Here is a 21954-nt window from a genome sequence, read left to right as displayed (position 1 = left end):
TCTCACAACACTCTACAAGGCAGCAGGAAAGGAGGGAGGGCAGACAGAGACACACACCCTGTGTGAGAGAAAAAATGCGCAGTTCCCCTTTAAGTAGCTGACCCCAGACTTAAGTACACTGCCTTGTTAATAAAATCAGCTTGCTGAGACCTGAGAGGGCAGCTACTTTCTAGAAGCTCCCTCCCTCCATCGTGTGTCCCCCCTGCTCTATGAAAGATGGGGTAAGTGGGGTGCAGGAGCAGGGGGGAGGGGGAGACACCCTGACATTAGCCCCCCTTTTCCCCCCTCCCCCCCTGTACAGCAAGCAGGAGTCTCTGGGAGCAGCTCCAAGGTAGAGGGCAGGAGAAACACATGGCAGTGGGGGGAGGGACAGCTGCTGCACAGGGAATTTAGGGGAGTGGGGAGCTGATAGGGGGGCTGCTGGTCCACCCTGGTTCCAAGCCCCCACCAGCTAGCTGCAACGGGCTGCTCTTCCTGCAAGCAGCGGACAAAATAGGCGGCTGCTGTTTTGAAGGGAACATTTCACAACTTTAAACTAGCATGTTCCCTAATAGATCAGCAACTTAACATCGAAACAATGTTAACCGGGACGACTTTAAGTGAGGAGTTCCTGTATTTCACAATTTTCTTCCACCCACTACTTCTAACTTCTGTCTAAAACTTTGCTAATTCTTCTTCTTCAAGTAATTGCACATGTTCATTCTACTGTAGGTGTGTGTGCACCTCAAAGTTTTTTCTTTTAGCAGTACTGGTGGGGGAAGCATGAGCGCCCTCTGGTGCCTTGCATCACTGCATGCAGGTATAAAGGGCTGCACTGCTCCCGGCTCCCCTCAGTTCCTTCCTACTGCCAGTGACAGTTATTGTTGCAGCTACAGTCTTTGTTTCTTCATATCTTCCCTCCTTTAGTGTAAATAGTACCTCTAGTGTTTGTTTTTAGTCTTGTACAGAATATCTGTAAATAGTTAGTATTCTAAATTTATTCCCGAAGCTATCTTTTTAGTGTATGGCTACCGTTGGGTTCCAGGGTCGGTACCGGACTGATGCCCCATTTACATGGCTTCAAGGCCTGTCCGTTGATGTAACAGGTCTGTGCCAGTGAGCAACCCAAACTCCATCTGCCTTAAGTGTCTGGGAAGGCACGTGTGACAAACACCATACTTGTAGAGGGTTCAAACCCTGTTCGAAAAAGGTCACAAACTTGCCAGATTCAAGTACATGCTCATGGAGTCTGCACTTCATTCGCTGTCAGAACGAGTACTGAGAAGTCCAAGTCTGTTAGGTGTGCTCCTCATGTTCTAATAGAATCCTAAGAAGAGACTGTGTTAAGTCTCTTAAAGCCTGGATACCGGACTCTCCAAGAAGAAGGCACCAAGTGTTTGTAAGGACTCAGTAGGGCACTCAAAAAAGGCACACCCCCAGGAGCAATCTGTGAGCCAGGAGGGATTGTTGACTCCAGAACTCAGGAAGGGTCCATTCAGATCAATCCCTGAAGGATCAGCGCACCTCTTGGTACTGCAGTTTCAGGAGCCCTTTCTGGTACTGCTGACAGCTGAGGCTTTTGAGGCAGCTAGAGAGTTGCTTAGGTTGTTGGTACCAGCTTCTCCCACGATTCAAGAGTCTTGCACAGTACCAATATTGGAACCACATGCTCCTGTGTCCCAATTTCAGCCCCAGAGCACTACTCAGTCCTGGCCACTTCTACTCTTGTGGCACCTCTATGTAGGATTGCACCTAGAGGCAAATCAGCAATGATTTCAGTTATCCCCTTCTCCAGACCCAGAACCTCTCTCCCCAGTATCGATGGGTTCAGCTCCCTCATGGTCGGAGGAAATGGATTCCTCATCGGACTTGGAAGTCGGGTCCTTTGTGTCCCAACCTGAGCACGCCCAATAGCCCCAGTGGGGTGCCTGCCTGCCATGGTTCTGTTCACAGCCTCAGCATTCTAAGAGCTAGTGTCCCTAAACACAGCTCGCTCCCACCTCTGTACGAATGGCCCTTCTGGATCCCTTGGGGCTTCCTTTGACGTTTCCAGAACCACACATCTATGTCAGCCAGATGCCAGGAGCATCTGCAGGAAGGTCACTATTTTTCTTCCCACAGTATCAGGATTGGTACCGGGCAGCGGAGCCGCATGCTCAGGACTCTCCTATAGAGGAATTAGAGGGACCTCCTCAACATTTAGCCACCTCTTCTTCGTCACCTCAGACGCAGAGGCGGCAGTGACTGAATCTACATCAAGAGCTCATCAAGACTTGTTGAGGAGGATGGCTACAGTTCTAGGTATACAACCAGAAGAGGTACAAGAAAAGTCACAAAGGCTTGTGGACATTTTAGCCTCTATAGGACACTTTAGGGCAGCTCTCCCTATTAATGAGGGTATCCTGGAGCCTGTCAAGATTTTGACAGACTCCTTCTTCTCTGCTTCCCAATGCCAAAATGATAGAGTAGAGATATTATGTCCCTTCACAAAAACGAGATCTGTTCCACAGGAAACTTTTGGATTTACAGCTCAGGATTGCGAACCAGCAAGCTTTGCTGGTTTGATACAATTTCAACCTATGGGATAATAGCCTGAAGTTCAAAGATAAGCTTCCTGATGAGGCAAAGCAGGAGTTCTCTGCTTTGGTGGAGAAAGGTAAATTAGTTGTCAGAACTGCACTGCAGGCAAGCTTGGATGCGTCAGACTCTGCGGCTCAAGCTATGGCTTTCTGCCATCATGATGCGACATTCATCTTGGCTTCTGGCATCAGGCCTCCCACCAGAGTTACAACAAACAATTTAAGACCTCCCATTTGAAGGCCTCTTGCTGTTTTCCAGTAAAACTGATGAGAGGCTTCATAGCCTTAAGGATTCAAGGGCGACCCTTAAGTCTCTGGAGATCTGTATGCTGGCGACAAAAAGAAAGCCATTCCAACCACAGCATTCCCAGCAGTGTAAAGTCCTGCTTGCTGCATTCCCAGGACAGGTCCAAAAAGAAAGGCAGGGGTTGCAAGAGGTGTCCTCCTCCCCCGCCCTCCTCTGCAGCTGCCAGCTCTTCTAGGCAACCTGGATCATCTAAGAAATCTTTTTGACCTGTTGGGCAAGAACAGTATACCAATTCCCATAATGTCATCTTTCTCTACCCCTATTTTTGCCAACTGTCTATCCCACTTCCTAAGTGCTTGGACCCGCATCACCACACATCAATGGGTCTTAAGTATGGTGGAACTGGGATACACCTTTCAATTTATTTCTACCCCACCTTCCCCATCCCTCTTCAGGGATCACTCTTACGAGAGCGTGCTACTTCAGGAGGTCCAGTGTCTGCTCCACATTGGAGCCATACAGGAAGTTCCCATACAAGAAGTTCCCATGTCATTCAAAGGGGAGGTATTTTATTCCTGCTGCTTCCTAATCCCAAGGCAAACATGGGCAGTGTCGGGCCTATTTTAGATCTAAGGCAATTAAACAAGTACCTAAAGAAAAGGAAATCCCGGATGGTCACTCTAGCATCTATTGTCTCTTCCTTAGATCCTGGGGACTGATATGCTACTATTGACTTAAAAGATGCTTATTTTCACATGGTAATTCACCAGAGCCACCAAAAATTTCTCAGGTTCATGGGCAATGGATTCCACTACCAATTCACAGCGCTGCCTTTTGGACTGTCAGCAACCCCTCGCGTTTTCACAAAATGCATGGCTGTAGAAGCAGCATTCCTGCGAAAGTCCTTTTCCTTACCTGGACAGCTAGCTAGTAAGAGGCCAGTCCAGGTCTCAGATACTCCCCAGCATAGCCACTATTTGGTCCACTTTTGACACACTGGGGCTACTAATCAGAATGGAGAAATCCAGAAATCCATCCTCTCTTTTGTTCAAAGAACAGAATTCACTGGAGCAGACCTGGACTCTACAAAGGCTAGGGTTTCCCTACCAAGAAGAGGTTCCAAACAAGGCAGCTTATTGCTCTAGATCTAAAGATGTACCCTGTCACCACAGTTCAGAACTGCCTCTAACTTCTAGGACAAATGGCAGCATGCACCTACGTGGTGCTGCATGCCAGACTACCCCTCAGAAATTTACAGGGTTGGATAGCTTCAGTGTACTCACCAGCCTATCACATTATATAGTACTCCTGGGGGAATTCTGCACCAAAAAATTAAAAATTCTGCACATACTATTTTAAAATTCATCTTTTTCCTTCCCCGGGTGTCCAGATGCTCAAAGGAACCGCCATATGTATGTGCAAGGGAGGATGTGCCCTTTGGTTGATGTGGCTTTTGGGCAATTTTCTGTTTACTCCTATTGGTCACGGGTCTAGAGACCTGAGACCAGATGGTAACTTCCTGTGTAGTCTCCAGGGATGTTACTGCTTCAAGAGCTTTGCTTCTGGATTTCCAACTCCATTTTTATCCCTTGATCTGCCACATGGCTTCACTCTAACCTTTCTTTGAAGTCACTCTAGAAAAATCACAATTGCTTCTATTGCTGCCCACGTAGTTTATTCAGTATATAGTAACTCAAAAATAATTGTCTTGATTCTAAGGGCCATTTTTCCCCTTTGACTTGAACACTGCCATGTGTGTTGGTATCTTTGAAAAGACCAGAAAAGACAATGTAAGGCCCCAGTCCTGCAAATGACTCTGCAGGGATAGACCTATTCTTGTATAGGACCACACTGAAGCCAATGGGCTAGATGTAGACACAAGTGTCTGTTTGAATAGAATCAGCTGCTGGGTCAAGGTCTAAATTAAGTGTCCTAAAGGTCAGTATGTGACCCCCAACCACCATGAAGTCCAAGTCAGCGTGGAGAACAGGGGGTAGGTAGTGAATAATTTAATACTGTAATCTTGGGGCAGAGACCCTATTTCTGTTCTGTGCTCGCATGAGGGTTGCCACCTCTGCATACAAAAAATATGGGGCATCTGCCCTCTGAGGTGCAAAAAAACAGGACATCCGCCTGCCCCCTACCTTCTACCATATGCACCTGGCCTCCTCCCCCGGCACTGTCTCCCTACCCCATCCCTGGGGGATGGCACCTGCTGCCAGGGCTGCCCTGGCCACTGACCTTGGCAAACAGGATATGGCACCAGCTGATCCATAGTACCCCCACCTGGCGGTGACCCCACTGCCAGTACTTGCTCTGCCTGTGCCACTTGCTGCTCCCATTTCCCAAATACTCCGGAGCTAGAGCACCCTGGGCGCAGGCACTGCTGCCCTCAGCCTCCCACTAGGGGCGTGCCTGACAAAACCCGGGACTTTTACTGCGCTGGGAAGACTGCCAGATGCCAGGACAGCGGGCAGCCCGACTTTGTACAGCGCCTAGCGCAGGGGTAATAGGAACACATCCTCAGAACTAGCCAGGCTGCTGCAGGACTAGCCCCGGACTGGACCCAGCCACCCGGCGGCCTGGCGGCAACGCCTGCCCCTCCCCCCTCGGGTTTTCGCGGGGGCGCGCGCGCGACGGTCTCTGGGGGCGGGGCCGGCGCTGGGCGCGGAGGCTGCCGGGAGCGGAAGTCGGCCGCGGCGGATGTTGACAGTGGTGACCCACAACAGGCTGGGTGGCCCGCTGAGGTGAGTCAGGGGGTGGCGCGAGCCGCCTGCCCCCGCCCTGCGGCGGCGTTGGGGGAGGGGCCCGGCGGGCTCAGGGCCCGGGGGGCGGCGAGTGCCAGGCTCGGGGGCCCCCCGCCAGGCGGCGGCTGTCCCTCCGGGACCGAGCGCGGGCGCCGCTCCCTGGCGGGGAACCCGGGCCCCTGTCAGTGAGGAGCCCCCCCACACCCCCCGTGTCTCTGCGGGGCACGTCGCGCGTGGCCTGGTCTCCAGCAGGTTTTGCTCCCCCGTTGCTGGGGTGGACGCGCTGCGGTAGCCGCCACTTGTGCCAAGAGTCCTGAAGCACAAGGCCGTGAAATCCCGCGGTGGGTCTGTGACCTGTGGTCCTCCAGAAATGCAGCCACAGCTGCAGTGACCCACGAGAAACGCCCGGCGGAGGCTTCCGCTCCGAGCGGCGACCCAACGGCGTGTAGTGCCCACGGGAACTCCGGCACACCCGTGGGGCGCTCGCTCGCGCGCTCTCTCGTTTCCATTTTGCATATGTCACCTGTGTGAAGGAAGCGGCTCTGTGGCGTTTCTTTACTCGTGGTTTCACCCAGCGGTGATGCAAAGCCCCACATGTCTGTTTTAGGACTATAGCCCTGTATCAAAATGGCTGATGATAATGAAGAGCTGCAGGCAGATGAAGAGCTCCCAGCTCCCGCTGAGGACAACTTTGAGCCGCTGGAGAACAGCAGCCCCGCAGAGCGCAGTGGGCATGTGGCAGTCACTGACGGGCACTGCATGTTTGTTTGGGGAGGCTATAAGGTACCATTCGCAAACTGTTATTCTTTTAAAATATTACTACAGCTAAGGCCTCCTTATCTGACAAAACAGCTTCTCTCTGCACTGACCCAGGCATCTGCCATTGGGGATGCTTTCGAGGTTGACCGGCCTCACTCAGTCTTTCAACAAGACTCTAACTACATAATATACCCACTCAAAAGAAAGTTTGACATGCCAAGTACTGAACTATAACTTTAAGATGACATATAAGTAGTTAGAAATGGTGTGACCCTTGTAAAATGATGTTAAATAAATGCTCTGAAGACTAATCAGTGGCTGTTTGTAGGAGATGGGGTTTCTGTTCTCTCTTTCTTGCAAGATATTTAATCCTCTGGAAGATAAGGAAATACTGTTAGTTGGTTGACCAAGACATGGCGCAGATCGGCACTTAACAATGTTATCCACACAGCTTTTCCAGCACACCCCTACTTGGTGATACATTAGAGTTCAGAGTTCCTGAGTAGTCTGCTAATCATGCTGGCGTATGTGTAGTTTAAACAAAAAAATAAAACCGTATTATGATCTAGTTCTTGTTTGTCCAAGTCACAAGGGTAAGGTCACCAAATTTATTTTCATTTGACAGCAAACTAAATTTTTTGCAGATATCTGGAAACAAGGTGCCTAGTGTATTCCACTAACATCTGGCAAAATCCTTTAAAAAAATAAATAAATAAGTCTGGGCGCAGATCCTCATGCTAGAGCTTTAGTGTGCCAGAGGGAGGAGGTTGCAAAGGTGGCTTTAACCCATGTTAATACTCTTCTGATCCTGGAGTCTGCTGTGAGCTGGTGCAGTTCCCAACACAAGCTAAAGTAGCCCTGAGACTGCTTCAATTTGTCACAGTGTGTAACTGCTCCTTGAGGGCTGTTACACAAGTGAGAGTCACTGAAGTGCAGCCTGCACTGGTCACACTACTTATCCCTCTTCTGACTCCTGATGCTATTTTCTGTTTCATAAACACTTAAAAATAGGTTGAATTGTTTCTGAGGGGGAAGGAGGGCAGGCCTGAAAACATTTGACTGTACATGATATAAAATGTCGAGCCTTTTGTAATAGTGCCTTTTCTCTTCTCTGCTCTCCCTGCAGAATGCTCAAGTTAGGGGATTTTATGACTTCTATCTGCCTAGAGATGAAATATGGATCTACAGCATGGAAACTGGAAGATGGTACAGTACATGAGTGACTTTAAAATAAAGACACTGGCTTAAGAAAGGAAAAATAAAGAGGTTCTCAAACTGATCTATAAATCATACTACTGATCCATGGAGGAATTGCTGGTGACCTGCAGAAAACTGTCTGGTCAACCTGGCACTGCCTTTCCTCCTTTCCAGATGACAAACTGCCACACCAGGATCCTTTGATTTAAATATAAGCAATTTAAATCACTGACTTTAATCAGCAAGCAGGGAACTTTGATTTAAATCCATTTTAATCGTGTTTTGCATTTGTACCTTTTAGTTATTTTTCTAAAGAAAGGTTGATTTGATTTGCTAGTTAATATAGCCTGAACACTAAATTTGGTGGTACTTTTTGTTAACCAGGAGCATACACTATATCTATACACATTTGTTTAAGCAGTTATACAGTTCCACATACACTTACTCAGATTCTTAATTTTTACCTTTTTTTTTATTTTAGAAAATGATGCATTTCTTATTTACTAGAGTATGATTATTTTTTACTTGTGATCTGTGTCAAGCTCTACTTGGATGGAAACATAAATTAAAAATGCACAAAAACAGCATTTTAATTTTTTAAAAATAAAACTATCCTAAATGTGCTGGAAACATAAGAAAAAAACATCAAACTATGTTTTGCATTCAAACCTAACTGGTTTATTAAACAAAGGCAGTATTAACTATAGTTAGTGAATTGAACTGAGGTTTCTGGTCACCATGTTCTTCATGAGTTTAGAACGAATAGATCTCATCCCCTGATCCCTGGTTTTTATTCTTAAACAGGAAGTGGAAAACAAGCTTTCTTGGTGTTTCAACTCCCAATTGGTTTCTTAACTTGGAATTAAATTAGTAACTGAGCTGAACTAGTTGAATAAAGTGAAATGAAGAAAATATTTTCTCTGCATCTGCAGGAGAGGCTACTACTGTCAAAGGTTGGGTTAGCACTTCAACAGACTCTAGTTCAAGGAGCTTAGCCAGTGGCTTCCACCAGTTCATAGAATCATAGACTATCAGGGTTGGAAGGGACCTCAGGAGGTCATCTAGTCCAACCCCCTGCTCAAAGCAGGACCAATTCCCAACTAAATCATCCCAGTTCAGTGGTTTGACCTTTAAAATTTGGCAGCAAATACTGTATGTACTATTGGGTATTATTTTTTTGTATAATTGAAATGATTTGAATAATTATTTAAACCTTAACATAGGTTGTCAATTTCAAATTTTTTAATTTTAAGCGCATTTATTTTTTAGAAATCCATATTTAATTAAAATTGAAACTGACTTTGTGGGGTTTTTTTTTTTAAATCACTGATTTTTATTCACCCTGCAAACTGCATTATAAAAGTTAAATATTAAGTTTTCTTAATCTTATTTTTCCATGTAAGTGATTGCTGTAGTTGCCACAGGGATGTCACTTGCCCCTAAATGGGAGAGGAGGTGGCTCCCAAGACAGTTTCTCCATTAAGGTGTGACAAACACTGTGGAATATTTGAGAACCCCTGATATCAAATATAGTTTCTGTAGATTGTATATATTTGTAACATACTACAGCAAATAACCTAATGAAATAAACCTGTGTTCAGATAGTATTTCCTTCATCGTGTTGTGAAGGTACTCTGTCTTTTTAAATTAAAAACATCTGTTTAGCTACATATATTATTTTTGCTTCCTTGTCCAACAAAAAAAAAACCTGAAAGTTGTTCAGAAGCTGCATACCTGCTGTTGGTAGTGGGGGTTATGTGTTGCTTCACCTCTCTAGACAACTAGGGACTTATCCTGCAAAGTGCCCTAAACTCTTTAAGGAGCAGTATTAACTGGTTCAGAAGGGAGTCCCATCCAGTCTTACTTGGCAGTTGCTGTCCTTGTGGTCATGTGGAGCCTTGAGTTTGGAAATGCATCCTTGTGATTATAGCGCTTTGAAAACATTAAAAAAACCTCCTTTTTTTTTTTTTTACCAGTATGTGTTTTTTAAAGGAGGATTCTCTGTGTCTGAGTATCTCCATTTCAAAAAGGCGGAGGAGGGGAGGAGGATCCTTAGTCCTCTGAATTGGACATAGAGAATCCCCCAAAAATATATCTTTGTAAAAGGAGGGTTTTTCAGTGTGTTCGAAGTGCTGTTACTACAAAGATCCAAATGACTCAAAACTGGAGTCCTGAATATCCCACAAACACCTGTTGTAGTTAATAACTCAGCCAGTCAGATTGAATCCTTCGACTTCAGACATAATAATCTTTTCCTTTTTATCAGTTTTTAAATGCTTTTGTGTATCTTTCCAGGAATAAAAAAAAAACAGAAGGAGATGTTCCACCTTCCATGTCAGGCAGTTGTGCTGTGTGTGTAGACAAAGTATTGTATTTATTTGGAGGGCATCATGCACGTGGCAATACAAACAAGGTAAGTGTCTGTCTGAAGATTAATTATACCCTTTCTGTTAACGAGGTTCCAATAGACACTATTTGTAGCCCCATTCTGTACTAAAGATAAGACTGACTTCTAAGCACATTAAAATGCATCCAAAGCATGAAAATATCACATTTCATAAACTACAAATGCTCTTCCTTCTGAACAGATATAGTATGTCTGCTAGACTGTGTTAACCAAGCCTTGATATTGTCATGTTAATGACTGGGGAATGCTGAACAGGTAGCAAGTCATTAGGTTCTTCACATCCTCTCCTACAACATACCTTCATCTTCTGTCTGTATGTTCATTGCTTGGAACAGAGAAACTAGTTTTCTTTCCTGCAATCGCTTCCTCAGACTTGAAGTAATCCAAACAAATGTTACTTTTTTACACTTGCCAAAGAAGCAACAACTTACAATAGTAGTTTTACCACTCTGAGCTTTTCATCCAGATGGCTGACACAGTGACTTCCTCCAGTTCAATTTCCCTGTAACTGTATTGGCTGATACGGGTTTTGGGAATGTATCAGGTCCAGCCCTAGATAGTTTGACATGACTGAAGGAGTAAATTGCAATGCTGTAAAACATCCTCCTCTCCAGTAGTTGTAGTTACTGCAAAATAAGTGGTGTTAATCCTAATGTACTGGTCAAATTCACCCTGTAGTCATATTACATAGATTCTTTGAGTCTACTTAATTTTGAAGGCTGGGAGCTTCAAAAATCCACTGAAATCTTAAACTTGCGAATGGATAGAAATGGTGATGAATTAAGCTGGTTTGTGGTAGTTTGGTGAAATGTTTCTTTCTTTCTTCCTTCCATCTGTCTCATGCTTGGAGAATCTAAGCTTTCACTTAAAAAAAGATACCCTTAAAACATAAACTCAGTGTAAACTGATGAAATGATGATGCAGACAGGCTGAAATAAAATAGCTCAGACATCTGACGAGCTTCATATTCATGTCACTGATAGACTTCATCATTAGCATAATGACAAGTTAAATTCAACATCAGCTGTCCCTCTGCACAGCAAAGTGTGCAAGAAAGGAGAGATGATTATATAAAAAATCTGCTGAGTGAACTATTTTACATTCAAATGGCTGGAGCTTGGGGGAGTACTACTGCTTTCCACCCTGGGATGGGAGTAGTAAACTAAGTTCAGCGCTAATACTCCTTTCACAGGTGTAGAACAGCATTAAGGGCCTACTTCGGGGGGTTGTTGGATCCTTACATGTGACCTCAGACTATTTCATCATAGTATTCTGAGCCTGGAAAAGAACTATATACTTTTCTGCTGGCGCATGCTAATCAATATATTGAAACATTTTTTAGTCTCTAGATGTATGCTAACTGTGTGGGTTTAAAAAAAACTCTTATTTTTATTGTCTTGTAGTTCTACATGTTAAACTCCAGATCCAAGGACAAAGTGTTGCAGTGGGTTAGAGTAGAATGTCAAGGTGTTCCCCCCTCATCAAAGGACAAACTTGGAGTTTGGGTTTATAAAAATAAGTAAGCAAGCATGAACAAAAGTTTTGCAGTTCTCTTTGTGACTTTTTTTTAAGAAGATTGTCATTCTTGTTGGTGTATTGTATCTAAGCTGAACAAAACTGGGAAGGGAATACATTTTATACGTTGAATCTTGTGCTGGGTTTGATTCTAAATAAACATTTAAAAAGTGCTCAACCCTAAACATGTTTGAAAATAAGAAAAACCTTACTTGTAATTTGGTAACAAAGTCAAGGGAGCATAGTGGGTTTTCCCATATGCTGTGTGTGAAAAGCCTTTACTGAGCATTACGTTGTAATAGTAGAGATTGCCGTACAGTGGTACTTGCTTTTGATAATCTTGATGTAATTTCTGTTGAACAGGCTAATATTTTTTGGAGGTTATGGTTATTCGCCTGAAGGGATACCAATAGGAACTTTTGAATTTGATGAAACCTCTTTTTGGGTAAGTAACCTTCTTTCTCCACCTAAGAGTAATTTTCAGCAGAAAACATTCTGTTGCTAGTGCATAATATGTTAATTAAAATGGAAATGTAATCGTTTTTTCATCAATTTTCTGAAGAACTCAGGTCAGCCTAGAGGATGGAATGATCACGTACATGTTCTGGACACTGAAACCTTTTCTTGGAGCCAGCCCATAACCACGGTAATTTTTAAAAGAATTTTGACACTGAGTAAAACATAACTCTTCAGCAGAAATGGCAGCTTTTTCTAGGATTGACACTAGAAGGGACATGAAGATAAAGAGTAGCAATACTATGCAAAGTATCCTCACTTGCTAGGCCTGTATTTTTTTTTTTTTTTTTTTTGTTTTGTTCTGATACTCCTTAAGAAAGAGGAAGTCTACAGATCAAAAGGCTGCTCTACATAGGTGTCTCCATGGGCTTCCAGCAGTGACTTGCCTCAGTAGCAGTGGCTTTAAGCAATTGACTTGTATTGAAGTACCACTTCTATATTGTAGTCATATAACTTCAGTAGTTATTTTATTGGCAGATCTGCCTGTCTCTTTCTCCCTTATTTCCCCTCTTCCCGGCCCCCCCCCCCCCCCCCCCCCCCCCCCCCCCCCCCCCCCAACAAGTAAAACTTGGGTCTCTTGGCCTCCCTTACATAGATGAATGCAACTCCATTTTCTCCCCTGTCCCCACCTGCTGCCGGTCACCTTAAATCAGACTGTTAATCCACGGTTTTTGCCCCCTTAGCTGATCATGAGTTTCTGGAGGGAAATGGTATTTAGTTTTATCTTGAATATAACATCTGTGTAATTATGGAGCTGTTAAAGATCTCTGACCAGATTTCCTTTCTTAGTTTCCAGCCTCTGCTCAATACCATTATCTGAATAACACTATCAAACAAGTCTTCCTTCGAATTTTAATATTTTCTTCTCTCAGGGTAAATCCCCCTCACCCCGAGCAGCCCATGCCTGCGCTACAGTTGGGAACAGAGGCTATGTGTTTGGAGGCAGATACCGAGTAAGTGTAAGAACAGTTTTACAATGTTGCTGCTGAATCTCTGAAGTGAATAGTTCATTCAACTTTTATCTATTTTATTTTAGGATTCTAGAATGAATGATCTTTATCATCTTAATTTGGACACATGGGAGTGGAATGAAATGTAGGTATCAAAGCTCTTTAGTTTTCCTTTTTTTTTTTTTTAAGGCAGTACATAATTGTATTTGTAGATGTGCTTTTTCACCTGCAAATCATTCTAACAGAACTTCAAAGTATTTACCATCAAATGCATTGCTTTTAGAGAGGTACGACTAAACATTTATGTCCTAGTACCTTGTTTCACTGGCTATCACTAATTTTAAAGTGTCTGGAGATGAGTAAAATGCCTTCTGCCATTCAGACGGCCATTATTTGAGACTATTCTGTCTTCATTGGATTAGTCTGTCTGCAATAACTCTTTCCAGGAAGTCTGACTTCTAATCCTTGAGAAATGAACTGTGCCTTCCTCAACAAGAAACTGAATTGTTGCTAATAGTTGGTCAAAGTTAGCATCCAGTACTTAACTATATGGATTTAATATCTGAAAAATCATTGGACCCAAAAAAGCCTGCACTGTGTTTTAGCTGGTCTGTAACTTGGGGTGCTTTTTTGTTTAAATGCAGAATTACACAAGGCATTTGCCCAGTAGGCCGATCTTGGCATTCCTTAACTCCTGTTTCATCAGATCACCTATTTCTCTTTGGAGGGTTTACCACCGATAAGCAGCCACTGAGTAAGTAATTCTAAGGAACCTTTGCATGCTCAAGTGTCTGTTTAACTGTAAACTATTTACTAACATTGTCTCAGTAATACCTAGTGCTTTCCAACCATAGAATTCAAAGTGCTTTATAAAGGTCAATATCACGGTCTCCATTTTACAGATGGGGAAACTGAGGCACAGGTTAAGTGAATTGCCTAAGGTCCTCTAGCAAACCAGTGGCAGACCTGGGAATTGAACCTAGGTCTCCTGAGTCCCTCTCTAGTGTCCTAGCCATTGACTATTCCCGTGAGTAACATTTTGCAGTGCTCATTGTTCACGTCTCATAGCAGCAATGGCATTTTTTAAAAACAGAGCATTCCAAGTCCAATCAGAAGCTGAGAGCTCATTTCTTAATCTTTTCAGCAATGTGAAAATCTGTGGTTAGGTGACCTGCTGTAGACTTGTTCAGCCTTGTCAGTACTGAAAATATTAGGCTTATCTTTGAAAAGTGCTATTTGATTATAGTCAACTACCTTGTGTGGTGTAAAATCCATTCAGACGAATGGAATGTGATGGCAAACTACTCCCAGAGTGGTAAGATGGCTATACCAGTCCCCCAAACTGTATGAGTTACACTATCTAGCCCCAGGGGAAACAAGAATTGCATCATCAACAGACTGGCCATCATGTGACTGATTTCTTATGATTATTAAAAAAGCAACACTACTCTTGTCTAATTCAACATGTAATCAGCTTTGTTTTGTAAACTTTATCAAGATCAAATGCACATTTAGAGGGGCTTATGAAAACTTCATTAATAATATTACATCATATGAAATGACATCTAGTTTTCATAGGTAAGCTGTTTTCTGCAAGGAAAAGCATTCCATCATTTCAGTGTGGTCTGTTGTGTTTTAGAAGGAATTTAAAATGACAAGACATCTCTTCCTTCCGTAAAGAGGACTATATACCTACACACATGTACACAATGTATAATTTAACTTGGTGATTGAAGGACTTAACAGCACGTATATTAAAAAACATAAATAAGGATTTCAGTGTTTGTGTGTAATGGCCTCCTGTACATGCAGTCATGTGGAGTGGGACCCAGAAAGGAGGAGGAGATGATTAGTAATTTATGTTCAACTTTGTGGCTGTATTTTTCTTTTTCTACAAAACCACTACACTCCCAGCTCTGAATGAGAAGTAACAGTTTACAATTTTTGACGTTCGTGTAGATTTAGATTTCATTCCCGAATGAAAGTTTGCTACTGGTATGGACAAGGGATAAAAGCATAGGTTCCCCACCTGCCTCTCTTTTCTCTGTCCTAGCCACAGAAAACGACCAGTGAGAGCAACTTTTCACACAGCTAGCCACAAATTGCAAATTTCAGTCCTGAAGAATGGGGACACACATGGTTAAACACTGTATTCTTATGTTATACCAGAACATGCTTGTTCTGGCAACAGTGACAAGGGTTAATATATCTTTGTATTTATAGGTGATGCTTGGATTTATTGTATCAGTAAGAATGAGTGGAAACAGTTTGAGCATAATTATTCTGAAAAACCAAGGTAAGGTGTACACACATTCTTGGAAATGTATAAAAACCAGTAATAGTGTCTAGGAAATCTTAGGGGGCAGTCTGTAGCATTGATATGGCACACAGGTCTTGGATCTCTTTTTAATGTTTAAGTAGTGATAAATCAGATTGGTTGCTCTTACCCAACCATGATAATACATCCTGTTTTATGAAGGTGCAGGATTAAGGTAGCTATATGTCTGTGTGCTGATACAGACTCCTGCATATCTCTCTGTGATTACATTGTTTGGAACTCAAAACTATATTACTGTTCTGCGTAACTATTAGCCTATAAAATGGCAGAGAACTAACTAGAATGTCCATTTTAGTGGTGTTAGTACACAAAGCTCTAGTACTCGACAGGCAGAGTAGACCTTAACATGTCAGACTTGGAAATCCATACTCAGTCTACTAACAGAATGTTTTGTTTAAAACTGCTGCTCTGGACATAAGGGGAATCACAAAGCTTTGATTGCCCTGGCTGACAGCTGGCTCTGCGTCAGAGTACTTTGCTTGATAGACTTTGTCTAAATAGAGACCATTGTCTTTTACATGGCTGAAGTCATAACAGTGTTAGTTAGGGTGCATAAGAATGAGATGGAAAACATTGTAATGTCACCATAAATCATCTTTGCTTGGAATACTGTTAAGTTCTGGTCACCCAATCTCAAGCCGTAATAGAGGGAGTTCAGAGATGTTTGTCAAAAAATAATTAAAGGAATGAAAAGATTCACACAATTGGGACTGTTTAGAGAAAGATATAAGATAACCATATAGGGAAGGCATAGGGGTACTCTTACACTTTATTGTACTAAAAACAAAGGGACATTGAATAGAAGTGAAAAGTAACAAACTTAGAAAAGGAAATACTCTTTTGCATAAGTGGTCTATGGAACTTGTTGGTACAAGTTGCAACTGAGACAGAGATCCAAGGATTGCACTCATGGATTAGACTAAGCACAGTCACATTCGATAAAATGTTTTAGAATGATGATGAACGTCAGTGCCTCTGGGCATAAGCCAGTCCCAACTGATGGACAGGTATAGGATAACCTGCTTAGTATGGCACTACTTGAACCTTTTACTGAAGTGTCTAGTACTGACCACAGCTGCAAGATACCAGACTGAATGGACCACTGCTCTGATTCAGTATCATAATTCTTATGTGGTGGTCAGCGCTGAGCATACTATAGCTAGTTAACTTAAGGCTAATCTTTTAGAAAAGGCAATATGGGAAAGTACTCGTTCCTTATTGTGCAAAATTCTGTAGTAAGATTGTAGTAATCTACTAGAGCTAAACTTTGTCCTATCCCAAGCACCTTTCTTACAATTGATCTTCCTGCAGGGTTCAGAAATCTGCCTTAAATAGTATGTTGAAATTTAAATAATATTTTTCAGATGCTTGATAAAAACACTGAAATTTGACGTAAGTACTATAAGGCAGCTAAGGTGTATCAGTAATAACATGTGTTAGACAACAGGTGGAATGTGACAGTGTGGATGGTGAGGGTTCACCTTGTCTCATTGTTTGGATAATCTTGTTGTAACTGGTTCGTTCAGCTCTCAAAAACTGGAAGCCTCTGATATGATTGGCTTGACTGAAAAAAATAGAATGCTCTACCATCAAACAATATTTCTTCACAAACCCTTCAGCTACCAAAACTAGGATTACCGTAAATTTTAGTTTACCTTCAAAAGATGAATTTCACAAGTGCCCATTATCAGACTATAGAACCACTCAGCACTACTTTGCTTTCCCACCCAAACAGCTTACAAAGTGGGTATCTGTAATATGGTTTGTGTACAGGGAATGATAACTCTTATCCACTGAAGTCATTCTTTACTGTTGCTAGAAATTATTACATGCTGAAGCTAACCTGTCTGCATCGACCTTGCATATAAATATTACATCTTATTTCACAGCACTTCTCTGTAATGATATTGATGCTGTACTTGGACTCTTTCTCTTTGTACTTAATAAATGTGTGGCTTGTTCATTTTCTAGGCTGTGGCATACAGCTTGTGCAAGTGAAGAAGGAGAGGTGATTGTTTTTGGTGGCTGTGCCAACAACTTGCTTGCCCATCACAAAGCAGTAAGTCTGTTTAAGAATTTCACCTATGTAGTATGTACCTTCTAGTGCTACTGTGTGGAAAAACAAATTTTTTATAAAGTGAGACCTGCCCTTAGCATCTGTCACTTCAACTGCAATCTACAACTGTGAAACGCCTTTTTCTGCCATCAGTGACTAAGACTTTCAACGCCACAGGAAAATTTCGCTGTTTAAGAGAAACTTTTGCTGCTTTTTAAGGAATGAACTTATCAATGTATTTAACAATAAGGCTTCAAATATTAATTAACATCTCTCTTTCCAGGCGCATAGTAATGAGATACTTGTGTTTTCTCTACAACCAAAATCTCTTGTAAGGTAAAAAAAAAAAATACACTTTTGAATCTTACACCCCTGTTCTTCCCTTCTCATTTACTAATACCTTGTACTTTAGTACCGGATCATGGTTCCTAGGCATACTTGGGAGACTGAGGTAATAACAACATTCCCCTAGGAAAGCTGAAATAGCATTCAGTGATGGAAGGAGTTTTGCTGCTTCCATTCTTTTGTAAAGACTTCATAATCCTCTGACAGTGAAAACAGCTAATACTTTGGGGGGAACAAGTCAACTAAACAGCTTTAAGAAACAGAATTCTTACCTTTGGTGCTATTTCACTTATGTTTTTAATAGTAACTGAGATATTCATTATTTTTCTAAGGCTGTGCCTAGAAGCAGTCATTTGCTTCAAAGAGATATTAGCCAACTCATGGACCTGCCTCCCAAAGCACTTGCTTCACAGTGTCAATCAGCGGTTTGGAAGTAACAATACATCTGGCTCTTAAGACTTCTGCTATCAGTTACTTCTGTGAACAACCTCTGCATGGATGAGCAATTCTAAAAGATGTAATAATTTTACCAACCACGTGTGGCAGATGTGAGACTTGTATAAATATCTGCATTGTTGTTGGTAGTAGCTTGTTGGTTGTAAGTTGCATGTGAATGGCTTAGAGAGAACCTATTTTTGTGTAAAGATGTTTGCAATAAATGTATTTAATGCAAGTTGAAATGTATCAGTGCCTAAGCTAAGTTAAACCAGTAATGGTTTGTTCAACTTAATGCCACTCACTTCATTACGTGATGATAGAGTAGTTTTCCTATCCTAAATTACTTCAGTGTGTGTCAATGCAGGGAGAAACACTGTTTAAGGAGTTACCATTCAAGGATTTGTGGGTAGTTGCTGAATTTCTGGGTCTTAGTTTGGCAAATGCTAGAAGTATTTTCAGGCACTAATGTTCTTTGGGACACCATTAATAGGAAAGAACAATGACTCTTTAGCATTATTCAACATGATAGAGCAGTTTGTCTGTATTAGCATCTCACAGATAGGAATAAGACAGGTTCCTAACATGTTTGACCACATGAGTTTAAGGTTAGAGAAACTGCTATTTTAATTTAGTGCTGGGAATAGCTCACCAGCTTAAGGTTTAGAACTTTTAAAAAGTTTGAGTTGTTTAGACACACATGTAGAGGGATGGTGACTAAGTGTCATGTTGTGGGGTTATTTAAGAGCTGTAGGTGTGAGTGATAAGTAGACATTGTATTCTGTCTTAATCCTGTAGTGAGTGTGAAAATGCTTTAGTCAATCAGTAGTTAAGTGTCAAACTAGACCATGCATGTCTAGGAGTAGCCAAAAGCACAAACTGCCAGGTTGCCAGGAATGGCTTGATTATTAATGTCCTTCAGCAGCTTCCATATTCAGAGCTTCGTGCATATTGTGAAGCTGATGACTAACAGCTGCCAGGCTCTGTTCAGCTTCACTAGTTTAAAAACTACTGAAAGTACATTGTATGTGAGCAGCAACCAGCACTAAAGTCCTTCTGGCTCTGCCTTGTCTCCCAGGAATCAGGAGGCATAGGCCACCACTGATCCAGTGGAGGGGTTGAGAAACTAATAAATGGCTTGTGATTTAAATATTGGAACAAAGTGACTTCAGCACTCCACTTACTGTCTCATTTCTTTTCATAATACTAAACTGTAATTCAATTAGCTGTCTTATATACACTCCATTAGGGTGAATAGTATTGGGGCATTTTATTAGATCTGTGCTTTTTAAGCTACAGCTCACCATTCATCTGTTTTACTCTGGCCTTTGTTTTTTGTCTGCTCACAGGTAGAGTACATATAAGTCCAAATATAAAATCCCCACACTATGAGCGAAGTATTATACTATCTCCCATTCATTCATAATGTTGTCGTGCTCCCACAGCCAGTAAGTGACTGCAGCTGACTAGTCAGAAGCAAGACTTGGATTTATGTCCTTGAGGACTTTTCTTAGCAATGACAGATAGATTTGACTGTACAGGCTTTTGGTAAACATTATCTGTCTTCATTCCCAAACATGATACTGTTAAGTGGGAGCAGATTAATACAGTCAATGTCCTGACTAGAACAAGGGCTCCAAACAGGGTCGTATGTTTAAATCCCAGCCTTTGCCAAAGGAGAGCTGGAAAGACCAAGCAGCAGGACTTTGCTACAGCATAAGCTAGAGCAGGAAGTAATGAGAGAATGCACTGGGTCTGTGCCAGTCCTCACAGTATTAGAAAGAGGATCAGTCCAAAATCAGTCTTGCCTTTGACAACTAAGGCCAGTAGTACTTTACTTGTGCACTTTAGAGGAGTCACATGCTACATGTAATTTAAAGTCCATACAAATAGATCTAGGCCAGGGTCAGATGCAGGAAACAGTTCATCTCTGCCTCTTAAATTTAGTCCAACTGATTATAGCTATTTTACTTTATTAGCAAAATTTGAAGAGGTCCAGGTGGCAGGTTTGTCACTGTCCTCTTCTGAAGTAGTAGTGGCAGTTCAAACACGTATGCATGATTTATGACCAACGCTCACTTCTTTTTCATGTTCAGGAGCTTAGGTGCAGACACTTTCACTTTACCAGGAATATTTCTTGATAAATCAGTATCCTACAAAACAAAATCAAGGGTCAAAATCAAGTAGGAAGTGTTCAACAATCACTCCTTCCCAGCCTCCCAAGTCCTCTCTGAATACCAGCTGCAAAGTAGTAATGCCATATGAACCAGTGATAAGTGTGTCACTGTCACTACATTACAGCATCTCTCTGCCTGTTTCTCCAAAGAAAGTGGCCATGTGACAGTTCAGCAAATGATGGATGAAAATGCAGTGTGCTCAGACCTTCCCCTTCCCCTTGTTTTTAATGAATAAAGAACTACTAACACTTACTGCACCTCCCACTCATTCCATAGAAAACAATGGATCATCAGATCATATATATGCTCAACACTCCAGCTATCTAGCTGAACATAACTAGTTTGTTCAGTGGTATTCGATATAAATAGTTGTTAACAAGGAATCATCACAGGGGTGCATTCCTAATAAGATTCCACCACAACTTGTGGTAGGCCAGATTATTCAACATTGTTATCAGGGATCTAGAAGTAAATAAGATAACTGATAATACAATTTGCAGAATGGTAAGTGAGGACAGGGCAGTTAGTGTGATCTGGATCACTTGGGACATGTATTTTAATATAGCAAAATGCAAGGTCATACATCTAGGAACAAATAATGCAGGCCATGCAGACAGAATAGGAGACTTCGCTTGGAACGCAGTCACTCAGAAGAGGATTTAGGGATCACAGACAAACAACTGAACATGAGCCCCAGTGTGACTGCCAAAAGGGCAATGCGATCCCTAGCTATATAAACAAGGATAGCAAGCATCAGCAGGAAGGTGATTTTACCTCTGTACAGGGCATTGGTGAGACACTAGAATACTGTGTACAGTTTGGATGTTGAAAAATTGGAGACAATACATAGAAGAGCCACACAAATGATTTGTGGTCTGGAGCAAGTGCCTTACAGTGAGACTCTAAACTCAATCTGTAGTTTATCAAAAATAAGACTGAGAGGTGACTTGATGACAGTGTGTCTGTACCTTCATGTACAGAAAATACCCAGTTCTAAAGCATTCTTGAATCTAGCAGAGAAAGGCAGAAAAAGAACCAATGGCTGGAATCAGACAAATTCAAAACACAGCACAAAACTCTAACAGTGATTAACCACTGGAAAGGAAGTGGTGGATTCTCCAGCTCTTGCTGTCTTCAAATCAAGACTGGATGATTTTTGGAAGGTATACTTAGTCAAATACAAGTTATTGGGCTCAAGACAGGGGTAACTGAGTAAATCTTGCTGGCATGTGATGAGGGGGTTGGGACTAGATGATTTAATGGTCCCTTCTGGCCTTAAAAGTCTATTAATCTTCTATGCCAATAAGGAGAAACAAGGTGTGGGTGAGATATCTTTTGCTGGACCAACTTCTGTTGGAGAGAGAGACAAACTTTCCCAGAGCTCTTCCTCATGTCTGGGAAAGGTACTCAATGTCACAGCCAAATACAAGATTGAAGAGATAATTTAGCATAAGGAGTTAGTAATGCAAGGACAAAACTGAAAGCAATAGCCCTAAATGCTGCTTTCATTCTTGCTGTAGTACAGTTTGAACAAGCCAAGGAGATGGCTCTTTACCTTCACACTGCGAAATAAATCTTTTTCTCTTGCTGTAGCTTCTTTGTAATGCATGAAATTATGCAAAGCAGTCTTGGCAGCTGTAAAAAGTACATGAAAGAAGATGTTAAATGGCATGTGCCAGCTTCAAAAGCTGCTGGGTTGAAAAGGAC

General features: G+C 42.1%; 2 protein-coding genes across 2 annotated transcripts in view; one reads left to right on the top strand and one right to left on the bottom strand.

The window, feature by feature from the left end:
* Window positions 1-5482: 5482 nt before the first annotated feature.
* Window positions 5483-19671, top strand: KLHDC2 (kelch domain containing 2). The gene is made up of 14 exons (XM_024224407.1): window positions 5483-5552; window positions 6160-6335; window positions 7438-7517; window positions 9804-9921; window positions 11319-11434; window positions 11794-11875; window positions 11993-12076; window positions 12819-12899; window positions 12983-13041; window positions 13541-13650; window positions 15120-15192; window positions 17206-17293; window positions 17574-17626; window positions 17968-19671. Exons 2-14 carry the CDS (start codon window positions 6180-6182, stop codon window positions 18089-18091), a joined length of 1224 nt encoding a protein of 407 aa, XP_024080175.1. The 5' UTR covers window positions 5483-5552; window positions 6160-6179; the 3' UTR covers window positions 18092-19671.
* A 197-nt stretch (window positions 19672-19868) lies between these two features.
* The window catches only part of NEMF (nuclear export mediator factor), a 29098-nt gene continuing 27012 nt past the window's right edge, over window positions 19869-21954 (bottom strand). The window contains exons 30-31 of the mRNA XM_029912105.1: window positions 21803-21882; window positions 19869-20223 (exon numbers count right to left, since the gene is read on the bottom strand). The gene's annotated coding sequence lies outside the window, so the exon portion shown is untranslated. The remainder of the gene's footprint in view (window positions 20224-21802; window positions 21883-21954) is intronic.

This window comes from Terrapene carolina, unplaced genomic scaffold (assembly GCF_002925995.2).
Source record: "Terrapene carolina triunguis isolate 2854851 unplaced genomic scaffold, T_m_triunguis-2.0 Scaffold189, whole genome shotgun sequence".
Taxonomy (NCBI): Eukaryota; Metazoa; Chordata; order Testudines; family Emydidae; genus Terrapene; species Terrapene triunguis.
The sequence above is the reverse complement of the archived record's forward strand: the minus strand, read 5'-3'. Positions and strand labels throughout refer to the sequence as shown.

What these genes read in the sequence shown, in the direction of transcription:
- KLHDC2 (XM_024224407.1), top strand. Translation starts at nt 6,180, where the DNA reads ATGGCTGATGATAATGAAGAGCTGCAGGCAGATGAAGAGCTCCCAGCT. An exon ending in CACCGATAAGCAGCCACTGA is followed by an intron (nt 13,651 to 15,119) that starts GTAAGTAATTCT and finishes TTGTATTTATAG; the next exon opens with GTGATGCTTGGATTTATTGT. An exon ending in CAACCAAAATCTCTTGTAAG is followed by an intron (nt 17,627 to 17,967) that starts GTAAAAAAAAAA and finishes TATTTTTCTAAG; the next exon opens with GCTGTGCCTAGAAGCAGTCA.